This window comes from Phymastichus coffea, unplaced genomic scaffold, assembly GCF_024137745.1.
Source record: "Phymastichus coffea isolate CEN01 unplaced genomic scaffold, Cenicafe_Pcof_1.1 PCOF00004, whole genome shotgun sequence".
In the NCBI taxonomy this organism is placed as follows: Eukaryota; Metazoa; Arthropoda; class Insecta; order Hymenoptera; family Eulophidae; genus Phymastichus; species Phymastichus coffea.
Window position 1 is genome coordinate 11,865,694 of NW_026706815.1, and position 21,463 is coordinate 11,887,156.

General features: G+C 43.8%; 1 protein-coding gene across 2 annotated transcripts in view; it reads left to right on the forward strand.

Moving 5' to 3' along the window:
• The window catches only part of LOC131666885 (venom serine protease 34-like), a 343,024-nt gene that overhangs the window by 227,308 nt on the left and 94,253 nt on the right, over positions 1 to 21,463 (forward strand). For both annotated transcript variants that reach the window (XM_058939947.1, XM_058939954.1), the window contains exons 4-5: positions 11,859 to 12,057; positions 12,140 to 12,340. In XM_058939947.1, the coding sequence (XP_058795930.1) occupies positions 11,859 to 12,057; positions 12,140 to 12,340 (400 nt within the window). The remainder of the gene's footprint in view (positions 1 to 11,858; positions 12,058 to 12,139; positions 12,341 to 21,463) is intronic.

A 21,463-nucleotide genomic window follows, 5' to 3' on the forward strand; every position in this document is an offset into this window, starting at 1 on the left:
CGTCCTGTCAATTGCGCAAATGGCACAAACAATTTGCGCAACACAGGCAACGGAAAACACTCGTTTATCCAAAGCACTACACCGCATAGGAGTACTAGAAAATGAGATGTACGAACTACAAGAGAGCAACACGTGCACAACAGAAACCAAAGAAGAGAAACAGCCAAGCAAATCAGTAAATTTTCAAGATACACTGACGTTTCACTACGATACGGTGGTACCGGGCAGCACGCCAATAAGGCCACAGCCGCCCGTAGGGGTCCGGTGGCCTGCAGACGAGCCCCCCCGCACAGCCCTTAGGAGGGGGCAGACAGCAGAATTTCACCGCGAATTCTTCTGTAGGAGCCTATTCAAGACCAACAGGCTATTCAACGCAGAATTACCCATCAGGGCTGTCGACCACCAGAGATATCGGCAAGATCGTCAGAGGCTGGTGCGTGAAGTTCTCCGGCGGAGAAGAGCAAAGCGTCGATGTATTCTTGGAGAAGCTAGAGGCACAAAGAGTAGCGGCTGGGCTATCCGAGGAAGAGATGTTGTTGGGGCTACCAGACGTGTTAACTGGAGTAGCCCATACATGGTACATCAACAACTACAAGGATTGGATCGGTTACCAGGAGTTCGTACAGGATGCGAGAGAATGGTTCGGCACGAGCATCCAGCAACAACAGAGGCTGAAGAGAGAGGCTCAAGCCAGATACCAAGGCGAGCAGGAACCGGTGAAGGTTTACCTGACCAAGCTACAGGCCATGGTAAATAAGATACAGCCTGCGATGCCTAGTATAGAAGTGCTGGAGCTGATGTACTCGAACCTACTCCCCGAAATAAAGACGAACGTCAAGCGAAGAGACGCGACGTCGGTAAGAGAGTTGTGCCGGTTGGCAACGGAGGCACAGAGTGACATTGCCCAGGGACGACAGAAAAGAATATCGTTGGAGCCGAAGGCGGCGCTATTTCCAGAGTGGGCATATCAACCCGCACAAGCTGGGGCGGTGGCGAGTGGTCGCAAGCCTAGGATATCGGCGATAGCAGCCGGCAATGACGAAGCCGAGAAAGACGACGCAGAGATCGAGATCGCGGCGCTGAACGAGAAGCAGCCTTCACCGACGGCAATGCAACGTCAGGAGACGATGATCGCGGACATGATAGACCGCAAGCTGCCAAAGCCCTCACTTGTCGAGAAACCCAATGGAGCGGACGGCGGAAACGGCCAAATACAGAGGCCGAGAATGCCCAGGCGCGACGTAGACTATACGAAGCCCCTCGCTTGTTCCAAATGTGGGAAACTGGGCTTCAGCGTCCGATATTGCCCCGACTGCAAAGGAGCAACATCATCGAGAAACGACAAAGGAAGCAACTAGACGGGGTCATAGTTGCTTCGAGTATTAAAGAGATCCCTCACTCTGGGCGGCAGCGCGACGAGATTCCGCGCGAGTCGCCCCCGATATCAACAAGCTCCGCCATAGATGAAAGGGAGCCTACAGAGAAAGTATCAAGAGTGAGAGGCAATGGTGATAATGAGATCCAGCCATTACGAGTAGAGGAACATGTGGCCGAGAGTCAAGATACCAACCCGTCGAGCGGGATTGAAGGAGCTACTTCCTCCCCCAGGGTCCGACGTGCGATACAGGAAGATCCTCAGAACATGGCAGGGAAGTGCAGCCGAAGATCGTCGGACGACACAGGGGCGTTGACCAGCGGGGTGCTGGCCAACACTAGTCCAGACGACGACGAAGGGCAGACTTCCGCAGCCATAGGATCGACCGACGGGAAGCACGAAGGCAGCCAGCGAGGAAGAGCTTATACACCCGAAGATGAGACTAGATGGTACGTGCCCATTAATATTGCAGATTACCGAATCAGAGCTTTGTACGATTCAGGTGCATCTTGTACAACAATGGGCACGTTAGGGATCATGATTGCTGCTCAACTGGGGTTAGAGCTACAGGCGCGCAACGCAGGTACTTGCCGCCTGCCGGACGGCTCAACCGTGGCAGTATTAGGTCATGTTCACATGCCTTGGACCGTAGGTGGAGTGACAAAGGACATCAGAGTGGCTATAATCCCAGATCTGAAGGACGAATGCTACGTCGGTGTCAACTTCATCAAGGCATTTAAGATAATGGTGGATCCAGAGGAGGACGTGCTATTCATGAAGGATGAAGAAGTCAGAGTCCCATTAGCATTAGCGAGTTTGGAGGGCCAAATTCGCACAGCCGCGGTGGGCATCGCGGAAGCAACGGATGCCCAGCGTGAGGCAATTAGAGAAATGGTCTCGAAGATAATGCCGGACCAGAAAGTTCTGGGTTGTATCACCGGCGCAGAGCATGTGATTAACGTCGGGGATACTAGACCAATTAAGCAAAGGTATTACCCAGTATCACCGAAGGTAGAACAAGAAATGCACCGACTGGTGAAGGAAATGTTGATCGCGGGGGTGATCGAGCCGTCCAAGAGTGGATGGTCCAGCCCTGTAGTAATGGTCAGGAAGTCGGACGGTTCGTGGCGATTTTGCGTAGATATGCGTCAAGTGAACGCAGTGACAGAGCCCGATGCCTACCCGATCCCCTTTATGCAAGACATACTGCGGCGATTGAGAAACGCAAGGTTTATCTAGACGCTGGACCTCAACTCGTCCTACCACCAGATCAACTTGAAAGAGGAGAGTCGACCATTGACGGCCTTCACGGTGCCAGGGATGGGCCACTTCCAGTTTGTCAGGATGCCTTTCGGCTTATCCTATGCCGGAGCCATCTTTCAGCGGGCAATCGACTCAGTGATAGGGCCGGAGATGGCCACCTTTGCCTTTGCGTACCTCGATGACATCATCATAGTGTCTGCTACGTTTGAGGAACACAAAGAACACCTCAAACGAGTATTAGAGGCCTTAAGGAGCGCGGGGATTTCTGTGAACTTGGAAAAAAGGGCCTTTTGCAAGACGGAAGTGCGATATTTCGGCGTGTTAGTGAACCGGGACGGCGTTAGGCCCGACCCTGAGACGCCCTATATTGGAGTTCCCAGCACCCAGGAATGTGAAGAAGCTGCGTAGTTTCATGGGCATGGCCTCGTGGTACCGACGCTTCATCGATGACTTCGCGACAGTAGCGGAGCCTTTGAATAAGTTGTTGCGCAAGTCAACCCCATATGAATGGGGCCCAGATCAAGAAAGAGCCTTCTCCGAGTTAAAGAACCTCATGGTGTCCGCCCCAATATTGCAGCCCCCAGATCCGAATGGAGAATTCGTGTTGCACACCGACGCCAGTGATACGGGCATCGGCGCCGTCCTGACCCAGATCGTGGACGGGCAAGAGCGGGTGATTGAGTTTGCTAGTCGCACCCTCACCCGGGCTGAGCGTAATTTCTCGGTGTCCGAACGGGACTGTCTCGGAGTAGTATGGGCCATCGAGAAGTTCCGGCAGTATGTGGAAGGTTATCATTTCAAAGTGATAACTGACCACAGTTGCTTGAAGTGGCTGCGGAATATGAAGAATCCCACGAGCCGCCTAGCAAGATGGGCCCTGAAGCTGCAGGGGTATGTTTTCGATGTGGAACATCGGAGAGGGGCCCTGCATCACGTGCTCGACTGTCTGTCACGAATGTATGAACCCGAGGAGGAGGAGGAAACGATGATCAGCGCGATGTAATGGTCCGAAGAGGTAAAGGACGAATGGCTGCTGGCTAAGAAGCAATAAAAACTGGATGAGCCGGAAGCGCATCCGACATGGAATGTCGTGGGCGGTAATGTCTACACTTACCGCCCAGGCGGATCACTTGGAGAACTAATCGACGACGCTGATGACTGGAAGATAGTGGTACCTAAGGAACATCGAAAAAAAGTGTTAGAGGAATGTCACGACGCCCCCACAGCCGGCCATCTCGGGCGTGATAAAACGATTGCCAGAGTGAGGAGGCTGTACTACTGGCCTACGCTGATCGACGACACGTCACGTCATGTGCGTAACTGCGTGATATATCAGCAGTGTAAGGTCGAACAGCGCTCGCCGTATGGGCTAATGGGAAGGCGACAAGTTAGCAAGCCGTGGCAAATCGTCGCCGGAGATATCACTGGACCTTTTCCCCGCAGTGCGAAGGGCTTTGAGTATATCTTAGTCTTCGTTGATTTGCTCACAAGATGGGTCGAGTGTATCCCTATTCGGAAGGCTATTGCCAAGACAATCGTGCGAGAATTTCACGAGAGGATCTGGGCTCGCTTCGGGGCGCCAGAGATATTCCTCTCAGACAATGGCACCGAGTTCAAGAATAAGTTAATCGATGAGTATCTGCACGAACAAGGGATTCAGCACGATCTGACGCCCGTGTATTGCCCACGAGCCAACCCGACCGAAAGATATAACAGGACCCTGAAGACGATGATAAGGTCATTCATCGAAGACGACCATAAGAACTGGGACGACAAGATAAGCGAACTGATGTTCGCTCTTAACACCGCAATACACAGCACAACTAGGGTGAGCCCTGCCATGCTCAACTATGGACGGCAACCTTCGCCGCCCGCTACCCTTCGGCGAGAACAGGAACAGTTAAGCCAGTGGCGGCTCGAGGATCAGGCTCGTCATGAATGGGCTGACCACATGGGCCTGCTGCCCGGGTTGTTACAGACAGCGGCCGAGAACTCGCAACGAGAGCAGGCCCGACAGGCCAGATCGTATGACACGAAGCGTCGGAAAACCTCGTTCGAAGTAGGAGATTGGGTATGGCGAGTCAATCGAGTGCTGTCATCAGCCGCTAAGGGAATCACGGCGAAGCTGGCCCCGCCATATGCGGGACCATACGTCATATCCGAGAAGTTGGGCGCGAACACCTTCCGCTTAGCAAACCATCAAGAGGAGTTGGAAGGGGCGGTACACGCGGAAGATCTCAAACCCTTCTATCAAGGTCCCGAAGACGATCAGGAGGAAGAAGAACAACCACCGATGGAAAACGTGGCGAAGAGCGACACGCCCCAGACGTGCGAGCGGCCGAGCGACGGCAGCGAAGGCGAAGATGCGACGGTCACAGGCGCGGGCCTGGCCGATGGCGGAGAAAACGATCCGGCACGCGCGGACAGGGAGGCCTCACCCCCATGACGCGACATCGCAAAGTAGCACTGCCAGGAGCAACCGCCAAACCCAGCGCCCGAGGGAGAGGCCGGCCAAAGAAATCGGTGACGACGGTGCGTCGAGAGATAGGTCGCGTTGCGAAGCGAGTCGACCTTGACGCGAATGCTGCGACGCGCGCAAGGGGACGACCCCGAAAATCATAACTATTCTGCGAGCAAGCGTTTCGTACCATTTCATTTCCCTCCTCATCCTTCATCACCATCATTTCACCATGTTGCAGTATGGAACAGATCATCAAGGACACCGTGCAGTATTTTATGGGGATGATCGCAATGTTCGACATCCCCGAAGACATCAAGGAGCTGCTCGACGTCGCGGTCATCGCCCTGGGGCGACGCCTCGCCGAAGCCGCGGAAGCCCATGGCCAAAAGAACCGGGAGCGGGAGCTCAGCGCGGCCGTTCAAGAGCTGGCAGACACCCTGATGGATCAAAAGATAGGGAGAACCATCAGGGACTGCCTTGGGCACGCGGGGGCGAAATTCCTCGTGGAGGTCCAGCGTGCCCAGAGAGACGGCCGTCTGCTACGTTCGCTTAAAAGTGAGCTCCGCTACATCCCGGCTACTCTGACCGAGGTAGAAGAGGCGCCGGCAGACTGGTCGATGAGGGCAACCGCATCCTTCGGAGGTCCTCTCCCTTCAATGAAGACATCGGGGGACGAATTATTTGGGCGCTTCTTGCCCATGGGCTCTGGGCGGCCCATCACCAACCGGGACCGCCCCTCGCCCCAGCTCCGGGACATCGGGACTAACACTGGGGCGCCCCGAAGATGGAACGTGGGCGTGCAGGTCGGAGGAGCCGCCGGCGCCCGAACCCGAAACTCGGCTGTCAACACCGACAGGACCAGCGCACCCCAGAGGATCGAGGTGGCCACCAACACCGTGGAGGCGATGACGATCAACGCTGCCACCATGACTGATCCAGTCGATCTTGGGCCCAGCGGAAGAGGAGAAGAGACCGTATCAGCTGGGCTCACGAAATCCGCCCCATCCGAACCCCTCTTGGCAGCGCCACGAGGACAACCAGGAGAGGCCGTCCAAATGGCCGCGCGCACCTTGGGATAAACGCCCTGGCCATCACGGCGATACCCGTTGTTGGTCCGTCCCTATAACAGGGACGACTGGCCAACAACGTGCATGGAGTGGCCGCAAGGACACCCGGCCGAGGCGAAAGAGCGCTCCCTAGCATTCGCGCTGAACGAGGTGGGCAGTGCGTGGAACTTCGTACGCCTGGTCACCCTCGGCGTGCTCTCCCAGTTCAGGGATTTCATCCGAGATCCTGGAACCGAGAGATTCGCGGAGGAATGGCTGGAGAAGTGTGCGCGCTGGCAGGCCTACGTGGGAGCCGTCCGCCACGCGCGCGAGTCACGAGTGCCCCCATACCATCCGGGGGCCGACTCGCGCTTCCCTACAGCCGAGCCGCCGGAGACAGAAGAGGGCGCGAGACAGCCCCACCGCTCGCGCCCAGATACCGGGGAGAAAGGCTCTCCCGGTCATCCTCCGCGACCAATATCTCGATCGAGGCTACATCGTCGGGGGCCCACAGCACGATAAACGTGGCTGTGAGCAACAACGGCAGTATTGGGCCCTCTGGGCAGTGCGGTTCCGCGCTGCCCCGAGACTTCAGGATCAAGCGGTCCAGGAGGAATTACAACCTGACCCGCCAGCCCAACCCCAATGAACGGGATCCACGCGGGATAAGAGGCGGCGAGTCCCGATCGGCGGCCGAGGGATGCTCAGTGTGTGGGTATCCGGGCGTCACTAGGTCTAGCCGGTGCCCAAGGATACGGGACCATCGATGCTACCGAGAGTGACACGAAAATAAAAATGTAAATAAAACCAGTATTTACCCCTCATTTATCCCTACACCCATCCACTCCTTGCTTCCGTTAAGCGATTTTCCCCTTTCCGGTTTTATTCGGCATGTGAAAAGTATTTCCGCCTAGGGGGGAGTTGTAACGAGCCGGCTCGTTAAGGCAAAAATCAACTTAATAGAGGGCCAGCGCGTGTCGAGCGCGGGCCAGCTGCGCAGAAAAACGTGCGCGAGCGGAGAGAACAGAGAGAGGACCGTGAGGGGTGGGGGTAGGCGCGAGCGACATTCACGTGTGAACCGGCTTATCGAGAGGATCAGTAAAAAGAAAGGAAACTGGGAATTAGAAGAAAAGAGAGCTAAGGAGTGCAAAAGTACGAGGATTGGAAACTGAATCCAATGGGTGCACCAAGTTAAGTGCGTCAAGAGTGAGTGCCGTCGCCCAAGTCACGAAAGCTTCAACGAGTGCTGAAGGAATTCGAGGAGAGAGAAGAAAGCACCTCCTGGGCGACGAAAGCCAGCGCACGGGGCCGGCGACCGAAGAGTTGATAGAGGTTTTGCGCGGGACTACAACGAGAAGGATTGAGTAATCTCACCGGCGTACAATTATCTGCGAAAAGATTATGTTTTATTAAGCGTGCGAGGATCGGTCCATTTATACCTCTCTCTCTCTCTCTCTGTCTCTCTCTCTCGCGGTAAAACCTAGCGTATCGTCGTTGCGCGACGCAGCGACGTATCACTGAGTAAAGCTCTCGGCATCTTTCTCTACGGGATGTAAGCAAACCGCTATACGAATAAAAGGTGTCTGCAATTAATCGGCCGCCTTGTTTACTGACGTGGGCAGAAGCACACGTATCTCCTCTGCCCAGCTATCCGAATCCACCGACTCCCCCGCGCAAGCAGTACGTCGAGCACGCATCCGACGAAGCAGTCGGCACCACAGCCGGAAGGTAAGTCTTCCTCCAACGAAGCGGCGGTTAGCTTCGCAACGTGGGAGTGACGGTGACTTATTTTGTTAACGAGCACCGATTTATTATTTAGATATATCACGACCGTTACAGTATTAAAACTTTTCGAAAGATTCTTGCAATTTATCAAAAATTGACAATTTGCAAAATCAAAAGAGTTGATCATAATTTCTCGAAAAAATTCAGATGTATTCTTTGGCCAATTCTAAGTAATTTTTCTTTCAAGAAATTTTGGGTAAAATGCAGCATTTCCGAGAAAGTATTTTGTGAATATTTTAGCAAATATTTTGAACCTCGGGCGCCATTTTGAAATGATAATTTGTCAAACTGACTCGACACCCCATTTCCTTTAGATTCAGACATCGCGTTCACGATCTAAATTAGTTCGAAGTTAATTCCAAGCAGGTAATTCTTTAAAAAGTCGATTTGAAAAAACAAAAATTATCTTAGATAATAATGATGTTCTATTTTATATAACATTTTGCAGTAAAAAAAATGAAGTTATTGGATAATTTAAATGATAAATAGCACATTTTAAGCTATATAAATAGAGCTATTGTGATTTTTTTCGCCTCGAAATGCAATAGCTGTGAGCGCTGAAAGAGAGGTATAAAAAACATACTCGTATAGCTTGAGTTAATGGATTAAGGTAGCGGATTATAACAATACCTCAAAATAACGATGAGTCCTCTGTTAGCGTAGCCGCCTATCCTATCACTAGTTCTTTTTACGTACATCGTAAATTCGCAAGATGTATAAATAATAGGTAATATGATAAGCTTACACGCTTATGCAACGTATGAGATTATATACTAATGTAAATACTAATGTATTCGGGTTAAATACATGCTCAGGTTACACATCGAGACAAGACAGTTTCTCGAAAGAGACTAATTCCTCAAGAGCAACATTTTCGGTAGGAAAACTATATAAAATGTAGCGAAATATCTCTCTCATATTTCTAGGCATTTGTAATGCTCAATCAGGACATCTCGCGCATAGGAAATTATGCTCAGTCCGCGCTAGCTCTTGCAGCTTCCTGGGACTAGATCTACTAGACCTTTCTTAATGATGCGCCAGGCTTCGGTAGCAATTAGGGTTTCTCCGTGTGTAACAATAGATAATAAAATAAGTGAATGAATGGTAAAGTAGTAAATGAAACGATAGAATAAATTATTTATAAAGATATTTGCATAAGATTGTCAGGCGTACTTTTATTAATATTAATCATTATAAAAATACGCTAAAAATATTCGCAATACATTGGGCAATCATTCAATATTACTATTTCTCGTTTCATAAAAATACTCGATACCATATTAAATTTGGAGATTGTAACTATAAAAATACGATGCTTTTCTCTATGTTCAGAAATTTCGTTCGTTAAAGATGTATTTTTACGAAATTTTAATTAGTTTCTGTGAAATTCAATAGAAAGACTTTATTTTATGGCTTATATTTAATATCGCAGACCCAATATAATCATTATATCCACCATACTAAATCAGCCAATTTCAAAATTGGAGTTCATACTTCGTAATAAGTTATTATAAATATTTTTAGATTGAATATTATGCTGAAAATAAAATTATGTTTGGTTTTTACTCTTTCAAGCTTTTCATAAGTTAATAATTATACATTATAATTAACGATGATACACTCAACACATTTATTTAAACAAAATTTTATTTAAACGCTAACGTTTCGATAAATGAATATCCGACCATCTTCAGAACTAAAAATCTTACGTAAATTAATCAACTCTACACATCATCATAATTACACTCTCATTCCGATTTATTTTATGTTTAAACTGTGTGACGGGGCCCTGGCTAGAATAGCCGGTCCTGTCTGACTCGCTCTCTCTCTCTCTCTCGCAGCCTCGGTCCTTCGCTGTTGCCTTGGTGAGCATTTGAAAATACGAACCGATGCTCGTACCGCTTTATTTCAGGACCAATACCTAAGCCGGGCATCGTCATTAGGAGCCAATTGGGAGCGAGAGCGGCTGCGGCAAGAAGAAGAGAGAGAGAGAGCATTCTCGAATAGACGCGTCGCGAATAGAGAGTAAGCGAGCGCGAGTGACCCGCGGCGATCCACTCGCGAGAGCGAAGTCGCCGGCGTTGCTCGAGATGACGCGCGAACGATTAGGGGAGAGAGTTCGAACCGAGATTCAGAGTTAGACGGATCGTTTGACGGCCGAGCGTGCGCACGTGAAAGAGAGGTAAATCAGACAAAGGAAGCAGAGGACAACGAGCAGATTGCAGCACGGAACGAGGACTTCCAACGACGTTAGCATTGTAGAATGCACATCCGAGCCTGCCACGAGTCTGCCAGCAGCCCCGCAGTATTTCTAGTCTGCAGTTCCTGAAGCATTTCCTGCCGGAAACTTCAGCAACAGTTTCTGCCAGCAGCATTAACAGCGGTTCCTGCCAGCAGCCTTCACCAGGTCAGGTCATCTCTCTCTCTCTCTCTCTCTCTCTCTCTCTCTCTCTCTCTCTCTCTCTCTCTCTCTCTTTCTCTCTATATTCGCGAGCACGGCGAATTCCACGATTATAACGAGTTCCTCCTTTGTACTCTCTCAAATCGTTATACCGTGCCCCGTGCGATTGTCCGCACGAGCGCAGCTACGCGGCGTTAAGGACGATGCGTGTACTCGCGTCGTCGTTCTTTATTGTTAAATGTCGAGAATAAATATTGTTAACGGTTATCGTGAGTGATTATTGTGTGCGCCTGTCATTCCTTTCCTCTCAAACCGAAGCCCAAAACGCCAACGAATTTCAACGTGGTCGCACGTCGATTTTTGAAGAGCCACGTCCAGGTTCTCCGAAAATGGATACCACGGAGGATAACGTGACAAAAATTCACGATCTCGTATTGGCAGATCGACGATTGAAGGTGTGCGAGATAGCTAAGATCGTAGGCATCTCAAAAGACCGCGTGGATCATGTTCTGCATGAAATTTTGGGCATGAGAAAGCTGTCGGCGCGATGGGTGCCGCGTTTGCTCACTCCGAACAACAAGCGCAACCGTGAGACAATTTCAGAGCAATGTCTGACACTGTTTAAGCGCAATCCGAAGGAGTTTCTGCGTCGTTTCGTGACAGTCGACGAAACATGGATCCACTGGTATACACCAGAGACCAAGGAACAGTCGAAACAGTGAACTTTACCCGGCGAAAGTGGTCCGAAGAAGGCGATGACTGCCCCATCGGCCGGAAAGGTGATAGCCACTGTTTTCTGGGATTCACAAGGTGTGATCTACATCGACTACCTTGAGAGGGGCAAAACGGTCACAGGGCTGTACTATGCCGAATTATTGGGCCGATTCGACGTCGAATTGCAGAAAAAACGGCCCCATTTGGCGAAGAAAAAAGTGCTCTTCCACCATGACAACGCACCGGCTCACACCTCCGCCGTCGCCAAATTGATCGAATTAGGCTACGAACTGCTGCCCCATCCACCGTATTCTTCAGATTTAGCCCCGTGCGACTTCTTTTTATTTCCAAACTTGAAAAAGTCACTTGCCGGGCAGAAATTTGAGTCGAATGAGGAGATAATCGCTGCCACGGAAGCCTACTTTTCAGACCTCGAGGAAACGTATTTTTTAGACGGGTTAAAGAAGTTGGAGCATCGCTGGGCCAAGTGTATCGAACTAAATGGAGACTATGTTGAAAAATAAAACGCCACTTTTCCAAAATTTTCGTTTTTCTTTTGTAGGCTAAGTACTTATCGGACCACCTTCGTATTAATTTATATATGATTTTTAGCTCTAAAGATGGTCGAATATTAACCGACTGAAGCGTCAGCATTTAAATAAAAGTTTGCTCGAATTGAATGTGTCGAGTGAATTCTTTTTAAATATAATATATAAAAATAAAATTATGCTTATATTAGTAGAGTGATTATAAGGGAATAAACAATAAACTTGTATGATATATCTCTAACTTTATAATATAAGTGAATTACAGACCAAAATTGTAGGAGGTGGAGAAACTGGTATCAATGAATTCACAATGATGGTTGGTATCATCCATGTTCCTATTTACCAAGTTTACTGTGGTGGTACAATAATTTCTAATGAATATGTTCTTACCGCTGCACATTGTCTGAATGATCTAACTGTTGAAGATATCGGAATTCTCGTCGGCGACCATGATTTAACAACAGGTACCAGATAATTAAAGTATTCTCAGCGACTTGATCATTGGGAAAATTGATTTGAATAATAATTTTAATATTATTTTTAAAGGAGATGAAACAAATGCTACTAAGTTGTATCAAGTGGAAAATTATGTTGTTCATCCAAATTATATTTCAAATAAAAAAGATTATGACATAGCAGTCATAAGTATCCGTGGTACTATTTCTTTTACTAATGAGGTCGGTCCAGTTTGCTTACCATTTCAACATTACCTTGATAGCTTTGGCGGTTCACATGTTGATATTTTAGGTGAGTTCAAATCATTAACATAACACGGACTTTGCTATGAATTACTTTGTCACTCTTTGTAAGTATTATAATCCTCCCCATATGCTTTTCAAGAAAAGTAAAATCTGACAGTTGAGGAGGTACTGATGATCTTATACACGGTGATTCAAAAACATATGTAACTAATAATTCCATTCGATGCGTCTCGAAAAATTAATTTAGAATTGTGTTCTTAGTTTTTCGATTAAATAATTAGGTAATTAGATAATTAGCTTCAAAGATCGTCCAATTAGCGCACAGCTTTAGAAGAACGGGCGCTTGGTGGCGAGCGCGGAGTAGTGATGGGGGCGGGGCGGGAGGGGGGGAGCGGCGCGCGACGCCGCTGACTGCAAGCGGTGCTCAACCCAGTCGTGCAACACGGATCTCCTATGTCTACATACTAATATACGTATTCATTGATTGAACGCGTGCTAATAATAAGAACGGTTCAATACCTGTGTATTGAAACATCAACATCATCACCAATCTCGTCCTCCTCCTCAACAACATCATCATCACCATTACCACCATCAACACCATCCAAGCATTGTTCGAAAAACCCCCCCTGTTGCTGAATACACAAAATAGCTCTACGTTTTATCTGATGTGTAGCTGCATGTATTTTGTCAGGTTCTAGATGCTGGGCGTGATGTTGGATTCATTGAATCATTTCATTTGGGCCATTGAGGCCGCCATTGTGATAAACTGCTTCTTTGGATGTCCCCCAGTAAAAGTAGTCCAATGGGTTCAAATCAGGAGATCTTGCTGGCCAGCGTACTGGACCATTATTGCCTATCCAATGGACGCCATATACCTTGAAGAATTAAAATATTTTATAAGCGATTTGAATATACCTGCGTAAAATTTGTTATGAAACCAATAATTTTTCTAGCCGACAGTTGTACATGCAGGTGCATGTACAGACATATACATATTTGGTTTCTAGCGCTGTACTGTGAATGCACTCTCACATGCTACCCGAAGTATACTAATGAAGTCGTGTTGGTTTTAAAACTTCTGTAGACTGAAGTAGTACGAGTAATCAAAATACTGGTAGCATACGTAGAGATTAAAAAATGTTATATTCAAAGTAGAGTTGAAATAAAAGGGAAAGAGGAGGAGAGCGAATTTTAATTGAGATTTGAGAATCTTTGAGCGACGGAAATAAAACTCGTCAAGTATGATACAAAGTAGAAAATTTTCATAAGGCTATCTGTCCTAGAACGACTTTTATATTTTTATAAAGAATAATATAAAAGTAATTAAATTTCCTTTCAAGTCAGAGCAATATTCCCTTCAGCAAATAATTGGCATAAAGCCACGACAAAATTATCCTACATGAAATTTCAGAGCGTTAAGACTTTCATTAGGAGAAATTGCGTAATACAATTTTTGGTAAGGAAGGGTAAAGCAGGCAGAATAAGTGAATAAACAGTTGTAGAAAAGAAATGCTTTATTCGAGAGAAAGCTTTTGGTGTCCGCGTCACGGAAGAGACTAGAACGAATTGAGCGGCAACGCCGCTAGCCGCCAAGAGAGAGCGAGACGTGCAGTCACGCACACGCGCAGAGCAAAATAAGCGAGACGTTTTTACATATTTCCAACAACAATGTATACTATAATAATTACCTGATCAAGATAATTCCTTACATTCGCAGCAGTATGTGCTGGTGCATCGTCATGCATGAAAATAAGATTTTCTTGCAGTTCTTCTGGCACACCATCTTTATCAAGCAATCCTGGAAGTATATCCTGCAGGAACTCAAGGTAATTTTCAGCGTTTAATGGGTTTGGAAGTTGTACCGGACCAATAACTTGATTACCAATCAAGCCTGTCCACATATTGACTGAAAACCGATTTTGAAATCGATCTGGAAATAATGAACAAAATTTATAAATTTTTCAGTTTATAGCACATTTTGATAGATGTTTGGCGACGCAAGACGTCTCCTGTCCACGCATATGTCGTATTGTGTTTTTTGAGACAATGTGAGCGAAGCGAGTCATACCGTACAAAGAATTGCAGTTTGATAATTTAACCATATTATTTACAAAAAGTAATATTTATGTTAGTATTTTAATCTTATATGATTGCATTTGTTCTATTTCGTTTTTTCTCTTCTACGTGCCCACAATCTTAAGGCTATTAAAGGAAAATTTGACTGAAAAATACGTGAGGAATTGTATACATTCGTACTACGAAATAAAGTATCAGTGCATGATAATTTTTAAAAACAGTGAATGAACATCTCGCTTCACAAAAAATTATTGCTCTTAAATAGTCTTTCGCACTTCTAGATGCATATACGAACTACATTTTCTTCGTGATTTAGATTTATACTCATAATAATGTATGAACTGTCAATCAGTTTTTACTTTATCGTCCCATTGTTTATGTGTGTGTAGCGGACGTGCTTTATCTGTTGATCTACTTGGTTAAAACTTTCAGTTTTTCTCCAGCATCAATAAAATAATTTAGTTCAGCTGTCGCGCGGCTGCCGCTTAACTGCCGCGCCGAATTTCGATTTTTATGGCGCGCCCGCAATAAATGAAAATTACTTTGCGCTCTTGCTAATCCCTTATTGTTAGCGACAAAACACGTCTCATCACCCTGCTTTCCCGTTGGTCCTCAGCTACCCTTTTCACGGACTTCGTGGGTGGGACTTACCTTCCCCCGATGCCCAAGGGAAGCATCTTCGCTGAGGTATAACGAGTGAATCGTCACTCACGCTAGAACTGCCGACACGCTTACATCTCTACTCTCTGCGAGATGCGCGGTCTTTGCGTAGACTAAGTCTCTACTATTAAGTATTTGTAGTAGTGAGTCTACTTTTAATAAAACATCAAGTTTTCCTTTACACTTAAATCATCGCTATATTTATTTAATATATTCACCCACCAAACGGACCTCCATGTGGTCTGAAAAAGCAATTCGAACGAACTAAATAACATTTTCATTAATAATTGTTTATAGACCTATAAATACAAATTTTATTTCGATAGAGAAAAATTTTTTTGTCAATCGCTAGAGATCGTAGACTGTTTTTTTATAAATCATAACTAACGCACCCAATGACAAATTCACGGCCGGATCCCGGTACGGAGACCCCGTATTCCAAAATAAACTGCTGATCCGATTAAAATTTCCATAGGGAAATTTACATAGTGTGTGTGCGTGTATTATTGGAAGAATGTTTATTTTTATTACACTCGTAATAATATAAATTTTTAGATATATCTTTTTAACATTTTCGGTTTTCCGAACGCAAAGATGCGACTTGGAGTACCATTGCTTTTTGAAGCGTGCGCAGAGTCGCGTTTTCGTGCAGGGGGTATAGAAAAAGTGTTTGAAAAATACTTAAAAAATGTTTATTATTAAGCGTATCCTAAAAATAAATTTTCTTTCAATAGAAGACGCACACGCATAGGGAAATTTTCATGGGATTGATTTTTTTTACAATATGGGGTCTTTAACTGTTCAAAACACTTACCTTCCCGAGCCACATGCGGATTTTCATGAGCCCACTGATGCTCATTGTGCTGATTAAACATTCCCTTCCGTACGAATGTTGATTCGTCAGTCCAGAGAATTCGATCCATAAAGCCTGGATCAGCATCTATTTCATTCAGCAAGAATTGACAGAACGCAATACGGTTCTGTGCATCTCTTTCATCTGTTTTGAGAATGTATAAGTAATATTCAAAATAACCATCCTGTATAATTATCTATGCTACTTAGCAAAAATTGAGAGATTCTATGAATGCGAATTAACAAAATTTCTTGATTAGAATTTTACATAAGAGCTTAGCTTGAAAGCTAAAAAATGTGTACTTTTTAAAGTAAAGTAGCCGAGGTATTTTATTTGAATATACGTCTTTTGATACCCCAAATTTCTAAAAAAATTCATAAACTTCTAATAGACATGGATCATTTTGAAGAAAGAAAAATCAAGTAGGCAATCCAAGTTTAACAAACAGATTCCTATAAAATCCAATGCATTCATCAATTAATTTGTTTGTCAATTAAAACTTGAGAAAAACTGTTTTTAGACTATAGTAGGTTATTTTAAACTAACTACAACTTCAAAACTTGAATAAACTTTCTATCAAACACTTTAAAACGGATTTTTTTCAAATTTTTTTCGGCCGAATTATTTTAAATTTATTAAGATACAAACCAAAAATAAATAAGTTATCAAACAAACTATTCTATTTATAACTTAATCGAAATAAGTAACCCTACTTTTTTTTGTCATTTATTTCTTATAAAAATCATTCTAACTCATGGTCATCAAAGATTACTAGAAAAAAATGACGAAGTTACTCCTATCGGTTTGAAAATGATGGTCAGGTGATCACCGTGAAAAATGAATGGTAATAAAATGCAATGAAGCTTGAAATCTTTCGTGTCGATCAATTTGCCAACAATCTATTGGGATAATTGACAAATTTGTGACAGTAAAGGGAAAGAAAAAAACACGGATTTCTGAGCTGATTTCGAGACTATAGCTACTTTGCCTATTTGCCATTTGGTCAAAAAAGCTTAAACTACTGCAAAAAACTCATCTCATAGTTTAAGGTTTGATTCGAGAAATTGCAGGAAAATTTTCCAAGAAATTTCGATTCATTTATTTCTAAACTACACATTCTAAAAAAATTAGTTCTCAAAATGATGTTGAAGTTTATATCGCTGCAGAGCAACGGTTGTTTTTTATTTAGGATATAGCCGCTATTTCGTGTCAAAATTTAATGGGCGTATCAAAAATAGTAAAACTGCATGAAATTTTCAAATATACAATCTTTGCGATTTCATATTTTGAATATTTAAAAATTTGGTTGAGATCGCTATGACCAAAGCTGGCAACTAGCGATTTCGAGTGACACGCCCTTCTTCAGGAAAATCACGAGGCCGAGTTTGCCTTTCCCCTTAATTTCACGATTCGATCTTGCATTGTTAGAGGATATTACAAAAATTGTAGTTTCAAAATGAACATGTATACCGAGTTTCATCAAGATATCTTGTAAATTCTAAAAATGCCAATGGTTAACAGACATGCAACAATAATAGCGAAAAATATACCTCATTTCAAATGTTTTGTAAGCTTATAATAACTATTAGATAGTCAGCAAACCGAAAAAAAAGTTTTAATTTACTACAACACAAAAAGTCCCAACAGGAAATAACAAAATTAGACGTCAAATTCTGGAAATAAAAATTTTTTTAGGCGGTGAACTTGGAAAAAAATGAAAACGGACAACCTGAAAAAACGATTTTGAAAGCTTCTCACGAATTTCAGTTCAACTACAATCTTAAATGATCGTTCTACTTCGGTATAGAACAATTACATCTATCGAATACAAAAAAAAATCGACCCGAAAACTGCAGAAATAAGAAAGTTAGAGCGAAAAAAAAAATTTTTCGACAAAACCCTTTACAATGCTTCCTCTTCAAGGAAGCAAAACTGCAGTAACATCCATAAAATAATAAAAGAAATCTATATTTTCATGTATAACTTACGTAGTTCCTGAACGGCTCTGTAGTGATATGCGCGTTGTCCATCATCCCGCATGACTCTTTGTGCCATACTGTACGTACATATGACTCCTAGATTTTCGGAGACTTCGAAAACTTCAACGATCGGCTCATGCAGTTGAATTCGCAGCTCGCGTGGACGACCTCCATCTGCATTCGTCACAGCCACACAATCAGTATTTCTTAACCTCCGAACTGTTGTGTTGATGGTTCGGGGGTTAACTGGCCTTCCGTGTTGTGCCGACCATAGTTCAGCAGCTTGTCGAGATCTTCCAAGCCCAGGCTCGGCCTCACCAAAATAAATCACCATGTCGACGTACTCGTCAATCGTGAATTGACCAGCCATTCTGTTGCCCACGATGGAAGTCGCGCTCGCGCCGTAATCGTCGACATACAACTTGATTTTCGTTAGAAGAAAATGAAGACAAAAACAAATGCGTCTCTCCGTGGTCATTTTTGAATTCTTTCTTTAATTTTGAAATTTTTTGGTTTGCAAGTTCCTTACCGTGTCAACATTACACATATCAAGTGTCACGTTAGCGGCACGCAGGCGAGTAGGAATGAAATGTCTATGAAGTCTGGCCGCAACGGACACTATAATAGAATAAGTTGGCTGAAGTGGGTGTGGCTAAAAATGGAGAGTTGAATTACTTCATATCAATTGTACAGTGATATGCCCGCATCACTTATAACAATAACAATTTATTTTTCCCTTGACGTACATCAGGATATTTCACTGGCTTATGAAAATATTTTGATGGAAAAATCAACATGACAGCGAATAACTCACAGGATCGTAATGATTACTTTATTTCTTGCAAGAAAATTAATTATAAATTATTTGACTCACAGGTCAAGGTTTTACACACGTTTCCAATTAATTAACGAAAAAATGATATGACATAACGTGGTAAAGTTATATTTATGCATCTATAGACATGTATGGAAAGTCCTAACTGTGTACCAAAATGTTATAGTATAACGTGAAAATTATTAAAGCATTGACAATAACTCGCATAAGTAAACTTGGAAGTTGCGGGAGTAACGCCTCAGCGTCAGTCGGTGAACGACGATGATGGTTTTAAACTTTTATTTCGACAGGCATGTCATTGTCGTGTGTCGTTCAAATTTTGTTCATTGATACACGATAATTTGAAACCATATGTAACGAAGCTTTCCATTAGTTTCGTCTCGATAAATAAATTCAAAATTGCTTGTAGAATTGTGTTAGTTTCGATTCAATAATTAGGTAATCAGTAACTTGACCTCAGCGTGTCACAGCCACATCGCTCGCAGCGAGTCGGTGCGAATGAGGCGCTTCGGTTTATTATTTATTGCAGGCTTGTTGTTTATTAAGTGCCAAGAGATGTCAATCATATTTTTTGTAGAAAAGTACAGGGAACAAGATGGTATAAAAATTGTTTAAATCCATACGGTCAAGCTACGAGAAAAATGCATTTGAAAAAAGGTAATAACTTAAAAAAAAAACTATAATTATTGATTAATTGCAAACGCGCATCACTCCACGCGCTAATTTGGACGCTTTTCTTTCTCTGTGCCACACGTTCTGCAGTTTTGTAGCTACAATTCGCAAAACAACTAGGCACATAATATATGTATTAGTTATTAAAATATGAATAGCTTTTCTAGGCTTTTTTCAGAAAAAAATCATTTTATAAGGGTCTTCTTCTTTATTCTCAAGCTTCCTTTGTTCTTTGTATATCGAGTTGTATATCGTTTAAAATAAAAATTTGTAACACTATTTCCAGCTTGCAATACGAGGTGTGTTCAAAAAGTAAGGTGACTTTTCAAATTTCACGGGCAACGTACTTTCGATTATCGATTTTTTTGTTTTGTTATGTTGGTACACTCTTCCCGAACATCTGTACCAAGTTTCAAGTGTATAGCATTTTTTGTTTGGTTGTGAGAAGCGTAAAGGTTATAAGTGTTTTGCGTGCTCGGCGATTTCTTGCTATCGAAAAATATGGATCAAAGAATTTGCATCAAATTTTATGTAAAAAATAAAATAAAGTGCTCCAAAATACTTGAAATGTTGACGGTGGCATACGGTGAAACTGTTCTGAGTAAAAAAAATGTTTACAAGTGGTACAAACTCTTTCAAGATGACCGGGAAGATTCCAATGATGAGCCTCGTTCTGGACGCCCAAGCACGTCAACAATTAATGAAAACGTTCAAGCAGTGAAGAAAATTGTATCACTATCAGAGAAGTTTCTGAGGATGTTGGTATATCGCTTGGCTCGTGCCATGAAATTTTTTCTAACGTTTTGGGCATGAGACGTGTGTCAGCGAAGTTTGTTCCGAAATTGCTAAATTTTGACCAAAAGAACCGTCGCATGAGCATCGCTCAAGAACTGTTGAATGACGTCAACAACGACCCAGATTTACTCAAAAGGGTCATAACTGGTGACGAATCATGGGTATATGGTTATGATATCGAAACCAAAGTCCAATCGTCCCAATGGAAGAGCACAGATGAGCCAAGACCGAAAAAAGCACGCCAAGTTCGATCAAATGTCAAAGTTTTGCTCACTGTTTTCTTCGATTACCATGGCGTGGTGCATCAGGAGTTCTTACCATATGGACGTACGGTCAATAAACAGTATTATCTTGAAGTTATGCACCGTTTGCGAGAAGCAATACGAAGAAAACGCCCAGAATTGTAGAAAAACTATTCATGGCTTTTGCATCACGATAATGCCCCTGCTCACTCATCTTTGCTTGTGAGAGATTTTTTGGTCAAAAACAACACCACAATCATGCCTCAGCTACCATATTCACCGGATTTGGCCCTATGTGACTTTTTCTTGTTCTCAAAACTAAAGAGACCTATGAAAGGACGGAGATTTGCAACGATTGAAGAGATAAAGACTGCATCGCTGGAAGAGCTCAAGGCTATACCGAAAAGTGCTTATGAGAAGTGCTTTGAGGATTGGAAAAACCGTTGGCATAAGTGTATTGTATCTGAGGGGGATTACTTTGAAGGGGACAACATAAATATTGATAAATAAATAAATATTTTTTCTTAAAAATACAAAGTCACCTTACTTTTTGAACACACCTCGTATTGGTTCCATAATTAGCAGAACTACTAACGTTGCTACGATAAATATTAAAACTATGTATTCGTAACTAATGCAACAGGTATCAACAGTAGCAACGGGTAAATATTTTCAACATCTGTCATAACAACTTTCGCAGTAATACCGGTAGTTGAAATAATTTTAGTAGGCTAAAAGTGGTGTAGTCAACTTTCATCAACGTCATGTCAAAGAACGAAGGAAGGTTCAGTGGTTTATATTTTCACAGACATCTCGACCAACTTTTAAAACTTAAAATTGCTCTGACAAAAAATCTTGATAAGTATGTAAATTTGGACTTGATGAGTGCAAGCCAGTTAGTGCTATTGAGAAAGGCTGTCACAAGTTCTCACGTGTCTATGCAAGATACACTTTGTCTGGGATCACTCCTCGTGTCACATGGTGGTGTAAGAGGATTCATTGAAAAACCAGTCCAGATACAAAATTATATTCGTGTATGTCTTAACAGAACTGT